Raw genomic sequence first — 15,360 nt, forward strand, 5'->3', positions numbered from 1 at the left:
GTCTCAAGTAAAATTTTGAATACAGGACTTGTGGTAATACTATACTTTTATTTTAGGAAAACTTCGACATTTAAACACAGCAATGCATTGATTGCTGTGTTTAAATGCTGTGCTTTTACTGCTTTTACTGCTTTATATATATATATATATATATATATATATATATATATATATATATATATACACACACACACACACACACACACACACACACACACACACATATATATATATATATATATATATATATATATATATATATATATATATATATATATATATATATATATTTTAAATTAGATTTTATATTACAAATGAGGGCAAATTGAAGGGTAATAGGTCTGATAATGATGTACGTGCATGATAAAATCATATAGCCAACAATTCACATTATTTCAAACCATTTTTCCAAAGCATACATTCATTCATTCTTTATTCCTATGTAGTATCTACACTTTTGACTCATGTACTGGGTTTGAGTACTTTGTCCACCACACTTTATTGGTCACGTGTGGCAACGTGCATGTAGCAGACAATGGTAACACTACAGTACTGCACTGTTTGTTTATGCAGATCAGACAGTAGGCTATAATTTCCGTGTTTGCTCCACTGGGGTCAGGTGACTGTGAATGACAAAACACTCGCCCCAAAACACAGTCGCCCCGTGGCAATGGCAAATCCGACAGGTCACTCACCACCTATACCTAAATGTAAAACTATGCCTAAACCTAACCTTATTCCTAAACGTAACCTCTCAGTAAACTATGCCTAAACCTAACTGTATTCCTAAACCTTAACCCCAGTAAACTATGCCTAAACAGTAACCTAACATAATTCCTAAACTTGACCTCACTCAGTAAACTATGCCTAAAGTTACCTACCATAAGGTTAGAAATAAGTTTAGGTTTTGGCATAGTTTGAAAAAACCTAAACTTATTATTTCTAACCTTATCCTCAGTAAAACATGCAAGAATACAAGAACCGCTGGGGGCGAGGGGTCCGCAAAAAAGAATTGGGGCGAGCGTGTTTTGGGGCGAGGCTTCTGGTTACCGATTGTGTCTGTCTGTGTGTGTGTGTGTGTGTGTGTGTGTGTGTGTGTGTGTGTGTGTGTGTGTGTGTGTGTGTGTGTGTGCCATCCATACAGCGGGGCGGTGAGACATTCCAGTCCGGCCGTAGTGACGCTTCTGTCGGCTTCACAATAGCCAAGCTCCCCGCTGGCCCCTGGAGGAAGGAGGGACGACAGATTAAACACACCAGCATGAAATGAAAACATTTCCGCGTGTTGTCATTGTCAACAGGCGATCATTGAACAAAGGACAGCACAAAGCAACAGATTTGGGTCAGTTCAAAGTAGACATTTCGTAAAAGTTGGAACTTTTACGAGCGTCTCTCTCTCTCTGTCACATGAGAGAGAGCTGTGACACTGCAAGGTGTCGCTTCTGCCTTGGTTGATACATTGTAGCGACACATTGGCGACAATGTATCGACAATGACTAAAACAAGGAAGTTTAACTCGGACTTGAGTGATCAAACATTTGCATTTTATTTTATTTTATGATCAACACTTTATTGAGTGATCAAAACATTTTTTTTACATTTGGGATAAATGCTGTTGGGAAAGAAAGACGTTGTCTTCCTAAGACAGGAGAACCACCAACGAGGTGGAACAGAATTCATGCTGAAGATCCAGCCGACTTTCGACCTACAGAGAGATGTGGTGACAGATCTCTGCAGGAAAGAAGCATCGGATGGCAGAGTGAAAGGTAAAAAAACTCTTTTTTTTTAACATACCACCAAAACTGGTCCCAGACTAAGGTTGAATATTGATGCAACAATAACACTAGACCAGTGCTTCTCAAGTCTAGGGTTAAAATACTCCAGTAAAGTAAAAGTACCTCAAAATTGCACTCGAGTACAGACTCAGTACTTGAGTAAATGTGCTTAGTTACTTTACACCACTGCCCTTAAGTAACCCAGAGGGTCCCTGGACCCCACTTTGAGAACCACAAGACTGACCTAAACGTTAGCTGATAATCAGCACAATCTAACTGCATAGCAAGATGTCTCCTGCATTGCACGAAAAACACTTTTGATTCAAGCTGCATCATTATTATGTTTCAACTTCTGTTTGAAGCTGGAAAAAAAACATAAATATGTCCAAATGTCCAATATATGTCACACAGATATGATGTCAGTAAGTATTGCTTTGTTTCCATTGAGTCGTGCTGCTATGTGTGCTATATGTGTTCAAAATTATACAATGGGATGGGAATGTAGCCTACAACAGAGGAACTATCTGCTACCTTACAGGTGACACACACACACACACACACACACACACACACACACACACACACACACACACACACACACACATTTGTGTTTAATATGTAAGTGACAGGAGAAGAAATGGGAGAAATCACTCAAATTAGTAGCATTTACACTGACACTGTTCACAATGACTGGGTAGAAAGAGAACAAGGGATTGAATATTTTGTTCACGGACAATTTGACACTTTGAGGCAGGACAGTCACTCAGCTTTGTAGCAGGCAGCCCAACCTGCCATCCACTAATGCTACACATCACTGCTATGCATTCATTCATTCATCCATCCATAACATATACAGTCAAATTAATGCCATTCTCATCTTGTGATCTTGTAGAATTTTCCGGATTGGTGGACACTCGCATCCTCAACATAGAAAGAGATGGAGGAGTCCTGTACTCTTGGAAGGTAAAGTTGTTGACGTCTTCTTTTAATACAGATTATAATGGCATCACAAAATACATAATCTGGGTCTGGGAATGACCAGCAGGGCTATTGTTCTCGCATTAATAAAAAGACAAAATAAAACATTTGAAATCTTGTTTGAAATGACCAAGCCTGCCTGCCGATGATTGATGTCACTGGTAGGCAGGTTTCTGAACTGTCCACAGCCCTCCTCTGAGACACAGTAGACACACATGGTACCATAATAATAATGAGCATTAGTGAGGACCAAGTATATGAAGATGGCTTGAAAATTGGTGAAGTGGTCTTTTATGTCAACGCCTGTATTTGATTGCTTTGTGTCACAATACCTGTAATTGTAATTGTGGGAAAAAATTTAATATTTTGAAACTTGTATGGGGGGTCCCTGTGGCACAACATATTTTCAGATGGGGGGGTCCGTGGCCAAATAGCCTATGTATTAATTTAGGGGTCCATGATAAATAACCCTAGACTTGAGAAGCACTTAGTCTGGAACCAGTTTTGGTTCCAGTTGGCACCTTTATTCTTCTGTGTGTACACCAGTGTGGCTGCCCTTTTATCTTCAGGCTCACAAGGTAATCAGTGGGGTCAGTGGGGTCGACCAGGGCAATCGGCAGGTCAAGTGTGTCATTTCACATGTCGTCGCTGCTGGTTGAAAAACCTTGTATGTCCAAAACTGTTACGTTTCAGGAAATGAGGGGGAAAAAAAGAACCTGTGTTCCAATGGATCCAATGTGGTTATTATTCAGTCACGAGCTCTTGTTGATAATTTTCATTGGTTCAATATTTATAAAACGTACAAATGCATAATTTTTTTTGAAGGTAGTGAAGAATACAAGCAGATCTACAAGCTCGCAATGTGACACGCTGTAGGCTTGTAGATCGTTTTTTCCCCCGCTACTTTTACATGACCCTCTTGCACAACGGTGAAGGGCATTCATTTACCGAAAAAACTCAAAAAGTTGAAATATGGAGGTACAAGGTTTCTGTCCCACCAGCGGCGATGTAGCATGGAGCCTCATGGTGACAGAGCCTGCATGGGAAAAACCCTCATTGTTTGGTCTAGTCAGAGAGGGATTAAGCCAGGGGTCATCACCACTTGGGATGGACATTTTCATCAAACTACTTTGTTTTCGCCACAGACATACAAAATAATCAGAATCATCTTAATTGTCACATCACATGTTTACTGGTGTAAAACAGTGGGTGCAATTCGTTTTTGTGCAAGCAAGCTCCATCGTTTTTGTTATTTCCATAAAAAGGGAGAAGAAGCGGGGGCAGGGGGAGCAAGGGGAAGAGAGAGAAATATCAATAAAAAACAACAATTCAATTCAATCTTTATTTCAGACTCAGGGTCCATACAACAAAACAGGATGACAATCACACAGTAAAAGCAATAAAATAATAAAAATAAAATAAAACACATAAAAGAAAAAACAGTCCAACTACAGCTGTTCAAAGTCAGTAGAGGCTGTTACGCCAATGTCTCCATATCATGGAAGAGAACCGAGTAGAACTCTTGACAGGGTTAATTAAAATCTTAATAACATGATTGTCAGACTTTTCAAGACGACATATGAATTTGTACATTACATTTCTTAACAGGGCTTAACAGGTAGGTACCCCCAGGTTTACAAACAGCTGGCTGGCACTGTGCCATCTTGGTACTTTCACCAGCAACCGTAGAGCATCATTATATGCAACTTTTAGTTTTCGCATGCTGCTGGCTTTGTAGTTACTCCATAAGTGAGCCGTATACAATGGTGTACAGAAGGCTTTAAAGAGTGATACCTTGACATGTACAGAGCATTTGTGAAATTTCCGCATTAGTATGTTTGCCTGGGCATACAATTTGCATCTTTGTCTATGGATGTCTTTGTCATCAGAGAGATCATCGGATATACAGTGTCCAAGGTACTTAATCTCACTGCACACAAGTAGTATGTTGCTACTGAGAATAAAATTAGGAAATACTGCCTTTTTATCATCTTTACTTCGCACAATCATGATGCTACTCTTCTTGGCATTATACTTAATATTAAAATCAATGCCATACTGGGAGCAAACCCTGAGAAGCTGTTGTAAGCCTGCACTGTACGGGGAAAAGATAATTAAATCATCCGCATACATAAGGTGGTTGACTACAGCATCACCTATGACACATCCAGTTTTACTCTGGTTCAGTTTCCTAGACAGACCATCCATGTATAAATTAAACAATAGGGGAGATAAAATCCCCCCTTGCTTGACACCATTACCAACATAGAAATGTTCGGACACAGTACCTCCCCACTTCACCTGCATAGTCTGATGTGCATACCAAAAGGCTAGTATCCTTATAATGTACTTGGGTACCCCTCTTTGGCACATTTTGTCAAATAATTTGAAATGATTCAACCGGTCAAATGCTCTAGAAGCATCAATAAAACACAGAAACATGGTGGAATTGTGACTTCTATATTTTGCTATAATGTCCTTTAAAGCAAAAATACACATATCAGTGCCGTGTTTCCTTTTAAAACCAAACTGGTTGTCAGCTGTGGTAATATACCTATCCAGTCTGTCCAACAGGATTTTCTCCAATACTTTGGAGAGAATACTAGCTAAAGCAATGGGTCTGTAATTATCAATGCTATTTATTTTCCCAGCTTTGTCCTTAATAACTGGCACAAGTAGTACAGATAACATGGAAGCTGGTAAGATACCATGGTATCCACATATTTACACAATGGGTGCGTTCGGAAATACAGCACTGAGCGCACTGGCCAATACAAACTAATAGGCGAGTGCGCTCCGGTGCTTGTAGATCGGCTATTTTTGGCAAAGAGGCATAGTAGAGGGAAAAAAGAGCAGACCACGTAAACAATTTTTTTAAAATCTGAAACACAATTTTATACGATATAGAGGGGGTCCCTGCTTCATCTCTCTCTCAGTTAGGGGGTCCTTGGCCTGAAAACGTTGAAGACCCCTGGTCTATGCCAATGTGCTACACTTTCTTAAAAATGACAGTATTTGTGCTATCTATGTGTCTAACCTATTCTGAAGAAAGCCTGGAGACTGGCAAGTCAGCCACTGTACTATATTAAAGGTTCGATGACATTCATTTTAACTTTTTTTATTTTTTATGTTTTTTGGGGGGTTTTATGACCTCAATTACACCCAAAAAATCTGAACTTTGAACATTCAGTGGATTTTCTGTGGTCTGGGGTTTTCTGAATAATTAGGCTGAAAAGTAATCTGAGCTTGGCCCTTCGACAGTGAGGTCACAGTCGATTAATCCCACCCACTCTCCTCCTCGCCCCTCCCCTCCCCTATCCTTTCCTTTGGGGGGGGCGGAGCAGAGGCGATGATTGACAGGCAAAATCCCTCACCAGCGACACCCGCAGGCAAAGGATCCTGACCATAAATGCTCTTCTATTCTGTTCTGTTCTAATGTTGTTTTGTGTTCCGATAGGGAACCACAGGAAACACCAGGATTGGAAAATATGACCCTAATACAAAACAGAACAAGGTACTGTCTGTCTCTCTCTCTCTCTCTCTCTCTCTCTCTCTTTCTCTTTCTCTTTCTCTTTCTCTTTATCTTTCTCTTTCTCTTTCTCTTTCTCTTTCTCTTTCTCTTTCTCTCTCTCTAATCTTCAGGTAGGTTCATGAGCATACACAAAAAAGAGGAATGCACTTACAGGTTTTCTTGTGTGTTTTTTGTTCCTCCAAGAGTCAGCTTTTCTATTTTATAATGCTGGAGGGGAAATACAATATGTTTGTACTGCCACACCCTGCCTGCCCTGCACATGTCTGTATGTATGTATATAGAATGTAACATTTGTCATACATATGTGACGTCTGTGTGTGTGTGTGTATTACTATACTTGAGAGGGCCAAATATCCCCACAAGTTGGAGCATAGGCGGCGGGTAATGAAGGCTAGGGTAGGCTAAGCCTTCCCAAATGTTAGGCTATGAAATTCTGGGAATTGTGCAAATTATATATAATATATGTGCGCAGCATTATTTAGTAACATTTTTGATAATAATTCAGTAAAATCAGGCAAAAATAAGAATTAAATAACCTAACCCTAATCCTAACCCTATAACCGAAATAAAGTAACCAAAAACCAAAAAGAAACTAACAGAATCCGCCCAGAAACCGCATTTAAAGCGCGCGTGCACGGATTTCGGCGCCCGCGCTTCGCGGCCGACCCCCAGCCTTCCCAATTGTCAAGCTCACCCGCCGCCTCTGGCGTTATGCCTGATTCATACTTTAGTTGTCATGCACCGTAAAATGCCGATCTACAAACTCACGACGTGTTGCGCTGTGGTGCGTTGAGAGCTTGTAGGTCGGGTATTTTCGGCTTCAGGGTTAAAAATGAATGAATTTTGTTTTTTAAATGCCATTCATAAAATTGGCATATAAAATTGTTGGAGTAGTATAGTATTACAAAGGTGTGTGTGTGTGTGTGTGTGTGTGTGTGTGTGTGTGTGTGTGTGTGTGTGTGTGTGTGTGTGTGTGTGTGTGTGTGTGTGTGTGTGTGTGTGTGTGTGTGTGTGTGTGTGTGTGTGTGTGTGTGTGTGTGTGTGTGTGTGTGTGTGTGTGTGTGTGCGCGCGCTCCCCCCTACAGCTCCTGTATACATTTGACAAGCAGATGTGTGTGAGCAGCTGCTCTGTTAACAAGGAGGAGACTCTGCTAGGTGAGTTCTTCAGACATTTACTCTCTAATCCAACTACTTTTCAACAGGTTTTTTTTACACCTGAGGAGACCCATTTTATATGTCAGCAGTTCAGTGAGAAAGCAGGCCTAACCTGAAACCATCTGGTCCACATCGTTTGTGTCAAACTTTGAAAATGCGATAATCACTGTGCCAGAAGACGGCTTGGTTAAGAACCTTGTCTGTGGTCCTCACTTACTTATACCAGTGGTTCTCAAATATTTTCGTGCCAAGGATTGATATATATTTGGCTGCAGGCCCCCATCTGAAAAGGTTTTGTGCCAGAGACCCCCAGAATAAAAGTTGTAAATTATTTCAATATTTTTCAAATATTTTCAAAAATAGCAGAGCACAAGCTCGCAGCGCGGCAGGAAGTGACGTGCCGTGATCTTGTATACAGTATCTGCTATTTTTGAATAGCCAACATATAAATGGATAAAGTGGTTAAAATGATTATGATGCTATGTTAATTACTTCGGCTTGGGACCCCTAGACCCCCCCCAAGGACCCCTGGGGTTTCCCCAGACCCCACTTTGAGAACCAATGGCTTATAGGATCAGTTCCCACTAGATCAGTGATTCTCAAGATTTTTCATTTCAAGGAATCCCCGCAGTTTACTATGCCTTAGGCCATGGACCCCCACAGGTCCCTTTGGTACCATTTGTACACTCTCACAGTTAACCAATCATTAGATGGGGACCCCCTCTAACCTCCTCCAGGACCCCTGGGGGTCCCCGTACTAAACTTTGAGAACCACTGTACTAGATAACATAGGGGAGAGTGGATCTGGTTTTCATAATAAATTATCCACCCAAGCAAATTTGTAAATAAACGTCAAACATCATGACTTAAAATAATTTATATCAATATTTTTGGAAATCTCTATGGGAAAAATGAATGGTATTTTTTTAGTGGAACCACAAAATGGATACAGGTTACAGCAGGGCAAGAGAAAAGTTTGGTAGATTGGCAGACTTTTTTTTTACAGTATACAGCATAAACTATGTGATATGAGACAACATTACTGTTGGTTTGCATGTTGTCTTTCAGCCGTCAGCCTGGCACAGAGGACTGGTGCAGGGGAGCGCTTCAAACCAGGTGACACACTCACTCACTCACTCACACGTTCTCTCTCTTTCTAGCTCTCTCTCAAAAAGTCTCTAATTTCTTTGAGATACAGTGTGTGAGACAGACGTGTTTGCTGTTCAGATTTTTTTTTATAAACCAGTGCCTTTAGATATTTTGCCTGATGTTTCAGTTGACGTTAATGTGGCATGTTTAATTAAATATATGCCACTGTATATTATTTATCACTCTTGTTTGTCCATTTCTTTACCTAACCTTTCATTTCCTCTTTCTCTTCTTTTACTCTCTTTCTCGCTCTCTCTCTCTCTCTCTCCCTGTAGTATCAAAATGTCTGACTCTCCTCATAGAGATTTATCCCATCAACAACACCAGAGTCCTGAAGGCAGTAGACTGCAGAATCAGAGTGCAGGTATTTTGCAGCACCTGACTGGTAAAGGCTGTCTTGAAAAAGAGAATGCAAGCACTCGTCAGTTGAATAGTTCACACTTCACGTTTATGGGTTGCACGGTTCTGGCAGATACAGTATCTTTGAAAAGATCACAAGCACTCACTCGGTCCTTATAGGAACTCTTATTTATTGAAGCCCCAGCAGCAGATGACACATGGATGATTAAAGTTCTCAGTCGCCACGTCTGATTTCAGTCATTTGGATTCCATAGAAGCCTTCATGTCTTCTATGGAAGCATGTTGCGCAGCAAAAATAGCCGATCTACAAGCTCTCAATGCGTCGCGAGCTTGTAGACGGGCTATATTCGGTTATTAATTTAAGATTAGAGCATTTGAAGTGGTCAGACTAGCAAAATAGCTTATGTATAAGATAGGGCTGAAGTGGTTAATGTATGTTTTATAATATAATATATTTTTATCTGCAAAGTAACTAGTAACTAAAGTTTTCAAATAATTGTAGTGGAGTAAAAGTACAATATTTGCCTCTGAGATGTAGTGGAGTAGAAGTAAAAGTACTGAACACTGGAAATACTCTAGGGAAGTAAAAATACAAAAAAAAATTACCTAAGTACAGTACTTGAGTAAAATGTACTTACTTTACACCTATCACGCTTCAGCACTGCTGACGCCCTTCGTTTTTTAATGTCATCACAAGTATTGTAATACAAATGTGTGTGTGTGTATTTATATATATATATTAGTCCCCATCAAAGTCTATAAACAGGTTGACATTTCAGTTGTGCACCTTCCCCTGCTCACGGTTCAATTTATTTTGTACCGTCTTCAGTGGCAGGTCATGGGTTTTACTTCAGCCCTCTCTCTGCATCCGTAGATACAGTGTGAGATGTGTTGACATTTCACCGGTGAAATGGGTCATAGCGTCCATTCTGTAGATGGTCTTCAAATGTCTTGGATTTAAATAGCTGAAACACGGAGTGCACTGGTGCTGTCTTAACCTTCTCTTGCTCTCACCATTTCCTGTTTGTTTGCATGCTTAATTTGGGAAGAACAAAACCAAATAGTTTATATCATGGGTTCCCAAACTTTTCAGCCCACGACCCCAAAATAATGCGGCCATTGACTCGCGACCCCACCTAAGCCTGGAGGTAATTTATGCACATCAACTTGCTTGTTCGGTGCGCATTTCTAATGTATTAAAATGGTAAAATGTACTATTACTAATATTACTACTATTACTACTATTACTATTATTAATGTTAAATACCCAAAATAATTTCGCGACCCCACCGTCAGTGTCCCGCGACTTTGGGAACCCCTGGTTTATATAACAATAGGTGTTGGTTCTCAAAGTGGGGTCCCCTCAGCGGTCCTTGGGGTGGGGGGGGGTTCCATGGGGTCCCCAGCAATATTAGTTAATATAGCATCAAAATCAGTTAAACCTATGTATATACACATTGGCTTTTTGAAAATAGCGATCTACGCCACCGTTATACAACAAAGTCTAATACAGGGTCAAGTGGTTAGTCGATTATACAAGAGACCACAAAATGTGGGTCTCGAAAGAAAACGTTGGTGAACTAGAGGAGTAATGTCAACTCCACAGACGAATGAAAAACTGAAAAAGTACCATCTTTTAAACTTTAAAAGATGGTACTTTTTCCGTTTTAAAATTTTTCCTGGCTAAGTGCCAACCATTTTCCAAACCATAAATGTTTGTTTAAATTTTTTGAAGAAACCACTGGATTCCATTAATTTCAACATATGGTATGAAAATCTACTTGCAGAGACTTGAAACTTGGTTGTCACAGATTAAATCAACGCTCCAATGCGTAGTTATGCATTTTAAAGCACTGATGTGATTTGAGAATTCTAGCCAAAAGAGTCCCTGGAGAAAAGATTGGAGGAATCTTCAAACGTCTATGAAACGTTAAGTAATGTTTTAATGAGAATCTAAAATAAATAAACGGTCTAAATTACATTTATATATGATGAACGCTGCGAATAGACAATGACATGCATTGACACCGATATGGTATTTTTTTAAAAGACAAAAACACTCATTCAGATACTGACTAGTGCTGCGCTGTGTTTTGTTTTCCAGTTTCTCTACCCAGAGACAGACAAGACCACAGTGATGGAGAGTCACTTACTGCTGCTAGCTGAGGACGGATGTGAGTTTTTCTCTTTCTCCCTGAATTATTATGAATAATCAATCCTTATCTGCTCTACTAACCTGTCTTTAAAGCTGCAACTATGTAACTTTCCTCTTCTACGCCGGATTTGTACCCGGTTTCATGCGCAAGTGATGACATTTTTGTCATTGAGCTAGTAGAGCCTGCCTGCTTGCTCAGGGGAGAAATTGAATGCCAGATCATGTGTCTAGGTGAGACATGACCGTTGACACGATCTAAATGTCGCAGTAGAAGAGCAGCGACTGGGAGACCAAATACAACCACCCCAATTGTATAAGTTATATTGTATTAACATATTCTACCATACGGATTGGACAACATTACATTTTATTCATTTTCAGGAAAGTTACATAGTGAGGCTTTTAAGTTCTCAGTATTTCTGCAACAGTCCTGTTGAATTAAGGTTTCTGTAGAAAGCGTATTTTGCTGCAACCAAACGTGTGTGTGTGTGTGTGTGTGTGTGTGTGTGTGTGTGTGTGTGTGTGTGTGTGTGTGTGTGTGTTGTTTCAGATGCGGATCAGTATCATGTTCATCTGACTAAACAGGAGGGCTACAGAGTGGTAAGGCTTCTCTAGACACCACTGGTTCTCAAAGTGCCAGTGGGGTCCTTCCTGGAAAGATGGCTAATATAGCTTAAAAAATGTGATCAACCACTTTAACACCTATATATATGTTGGCTATTTAAAAATAGCCGCGTTGTGAACTTGTGAAGGTCGCTATTTTCAAACACATCTTGAAAATGTTTACTTGGAATATTTTTTTGAAACATTTTAACAACTCTCATCTTGTAAGGGGTGGGTCCCTGGCACATACTATTACAGATACAGGTAATATATTGAAGTGCTCAAAATTGTCTATTTGTTTTCTGTTTAATAAGAGCAAAAACAACATCACTTTGACTTACACACATCGCACTTTGTGCCTCGTTGTTTTTGTTGGAGTGAAATAACTCTAAACAATCCTTCTCTTTCTCTCTGTCATGTCCACAGTCTGCGTCACTGACCTTGGTGTGTGACTGACTGTGTGTGTGTGCGTGTTAATGTGATATAACCTATAACCATTATAAAAAAGGGGACATATTTGTAACTAGTACTGGTGCTCCACTGTGCCTCTGTAGATTATTAAAACAATAAACAACTCAGGGCCGAAAATAGCCAATCTACAAGCTCACAACGTGTCGTGCTGCCGACAAATACATATGAATTGGGGGTCCTTGACATGAACAAGGTTTGAGAACAACTGACCTAAACACTTAACCGTGTGTGTGTGTGTGTGTGTGTGTGTGTGTGTGTGTGTGTGTGTGTGTGTGTGTGTGTGTGTGTGTGTGTGTGTGTGTGTGTGTGTGTGTGTGTGTGTGTGTGTGTGTGTGTGTGTGTGTGTGTGTGTGTGTGTGTGTGTGTGTGTGTGTTGAATGGAAACCAGGTGATGGTGAATCCAGACCGTTTGTCTAAAGCAGTGGACAGAGTAGCAGAAGACATCAGCTGGGTGCAGTGGGATGGACACGCGCAAAGACTGTACTACCTCACACTAAAGGTAAAACACACACGTGGGCCGTGAGGATATTGCAAGTGGGCCCCCAAATGATTGGCAAAAAAACTACAATTTGAATGATATCATAACATTAATCTGAAAATAAACAATGTAAAACCTTAAAGTCATAATTTCAACAATAAATATGAACTTGACATTGGTTCCATTGATCCCACAATCGATTGATTGATCATTAAAATAAACTTTCTCTGAAACATGCACGCGGCCCACTCATCTGACCACTTAGGTTAAGTGGTCAGATGAGGCGTTAATTGGCAAATAATACTACACAATAAAATCCTCAGTGTTCATTTATCTATTTGTAAAATTGTTGAGGACTTTACTGTGAAGAGCAGTGGTTCTCAAACATTTCATGTCAAGGGCCCCCAAATGAATATGCGTTTGGCCTAGGACCCCCATCTGAAAATGTTTCTGTACCAGGGACCCCCATTTTGAGAAGATTAGTCTTAAAGTGGTTTTCTAAATTATTCAATATGTAAAAATCAATAAAAATGTAATAACAAAAAGAAAATCTCACACGTTTTCAAAATCTTTTCAAAAAGATAATAAAATAGCTGATTTTCAAGCTGACAACGTGTCGCCAGCTTGTAGATCTGCCATTTTCCAAATATCCCAAGTATAAAGTAGGAGTTAAAGGGATATTTCACTTTAAAAAAAGAATTGTGTAATTCTATCGTCTACTCAGGCATTTGAGAGCCCCCCAGACAGTTTTTGAGTTGCTTGATTCAGTATTTAGATATTTGATATACATTTTTATCAGACACACCGCCTTTCTATACAAACTCTTATAACTTCAAATTCCATTTTTAACATGTTAGATTAATCAAAAACACCCGTTCCTGGTTCTGGTGACTCATCCTGCCCTCCTAATACGTGAGGGGGCCGTGTTTTTTCGATTACTTTTTTCATTTATTTTATTTAATGTTTTTATTGTTTAATTTTTTTTTTCATTTTCCAAAAAGTATATAAAAAATCACACCCAGTGTGAAGTGGGCGGTGTGGTCACAGTGGTCACACTGGTGGCCAATCACAGCGCAGGATTTGGTGTGCAAATATCCAAACCTCACATATAGGGGCGGTTTCACCGCCCAAAAATGAAAGAAAAAAGTAGTTTAAACTAGAAAATGTGCTCCTCGGAGCACAAGTCTCCGCCAGCAGACCCGTGCTATTTTAATCAAACGGCTATGGCGTAGGGATATCTGAATTTGATCTTTGACTTGTTGTGCTTCCACCATGTACTGAGCTGCCAGGAGATAGTCTATGTCTTTAGCAAAACGGCCATCACTTTGCTTCTTCAGGAACGCCATTGTTGTTGTGTTAGGTGTTCTCAGAGGGACACACACACGCACGGACGGGTGATTTGTACTGGAAGGTACTGTTCCAATCAAGACTGATTGATCCTGACACACCTATTTATAGGATTTTATTTCGTCATGCGTCCCTCTAGCCAATCAAAAGCATTGGTGTCAACATATTGTCACGTGTCACGTGGAGCTTGACCAATGTTAGCTTGGCTAGGGGGGGGGGAACACACAGCGGGACGAAGCGAAAACATACTCTCTGCCTCCAGCGGAGACAAAAACACGGTGTCCTCACGTATTAGAAGGTGAGGACACGGGGGGCATGTCTGATAAAATTTATATCAAATATCTAAATACTGAATCAAGCAACTTAAAAACTGTCCAGGGTGTTCACAAAAGCCTGAGTAGACGTTAAAATGACCCAATTTCTTTTTAAAGTGAAATATCCCTTTAAATGATTTAACGGATTTTTATGCTATAGTAACACATTTTGCTGGGGACCCCCCTGGAAACCCCTTCAAGGACCCCTGGGGGTCCACGGACCCCTCTTTGAGAACCAGTGGTGTATATAGAACAAGCTTCTGTTCACAGTTAACCAGTACATTGACCAACGAGAGATGCTGGTGTCACAGCCATGTGATTCAACAAGGTCATAGAAATTATGTCAACCACTTTAATCCATTAAGACGCATCTGTGTCATTTTATGATTTCTTTGGCTAAATAAAAATAGCAGATATAAGCTCCTAGCGCGGCACACTATGTGTGATAATGAACTATAAAGTGAAATATATTGGTATTATATGTGATAATGTGAACCTATAATATTATTATTATGTGAACCTACAGGACAAATATATGCTGCGAGCGGTCCAGTTCTACCCCACCCACAACTGTGAGACCGTGGTAAGACATCCAACATATCATGAATTGTTTTAAACTGTATATTTTTATATGATATTATTATTATATAAAAAATGAATATAATATACAGTATATTATTTGATTTTATGATTATGATTATATTATTTGATTTGACAAAAATACGTTCATTGTAGGGGTGTGCCGATATATCGTCCCGCGATATATCGCGATACGTTTTCGCGACGATATGTATCGTTTTGGGGAAACAAAATATCGTTAAAAAAAAAATATATGTATATATATATTTTTTTTAACAATAATAATAATCAGGCATGCAAACAGCCCGAGGTGAAAAGGCTGACAACATGTTGTTTTTTTCGGGTCAGGTGTCACACTATTGCCCTATTTGGATTCAAAACGGCTATTGTAGCTGAAAAGCTACAAGTTTGCGTCTGAATAATGCAAAAACATAATTATTTGTTTGCATTTTTTCTCCCCCATATAT

General features: G+C 39.8%; 1 protein-coding gene across 2 annotated transcripts in view; it reads left to right on the forward strand.

Annotated features, from left to right (window-relative positions):
* Positions 1-1,185: 1,185 nt before the first annotated feature.
* gsap (gamma-secretase activating protein) overlaps positions 1,186-15,360 on the forward strand; it is a 92,259-nt gene continuing 78,084 nt past the window's right edge. For both annotated transcript variants that reach the window (XM_080420735.1, XM_080420736.1), the window contains exons 1-10: positions 1,186-1,763; positions 2,665-2,735; positions 6,208-6,264; positions 7,368-7,437; positions 8,506-8,553; positions 8,862-8,950; positions 11,051-11,120; positions 11,652-11,701; positions 12,564-12,674; positions 14,841-14,897. In XM_080420735.1, coding sequence (XP_080276861.1) covers positions 1,607-1,763; positions 2,665-2,735; positions 6,208-6,264; positions 7,368-7,437; positions 8,506-8,553; positions 8,862-8,950; positions 11,051-11,120; positions 11,652-11,701; positions 12,564-12,674; positions 14,841-14,897 — 780 coding nt within the window. In that variant the 5' untranslated portion in view covers positions 1,186-1,606. The remainder of the gene's footprint in view (positions 1,764-2,664; positions 2,736-6,207; positions 6,265-7,367; positions 7,438-8,505; positions 8,554-8,861; positions 8,951-11,050; positions 11,121-11,651; positions 11,702-12,563; positions 12,675-14,840; positions 14,898-15,360) is intronic.

Source organism: Gymnoscopelus braueri, assembly GCF_963280865.1.
Source record: "Gymnoscopelus braueri genome assembly, chromosome: 23".
In the NCBI taxonomy this organism is placed as follows: Eukaryota; Metazoa; Chordata; class Actinopteri; order Myctophiformes; family Myctophidae; genus Gymnoscopelus; species Gymnoscopelus braueri.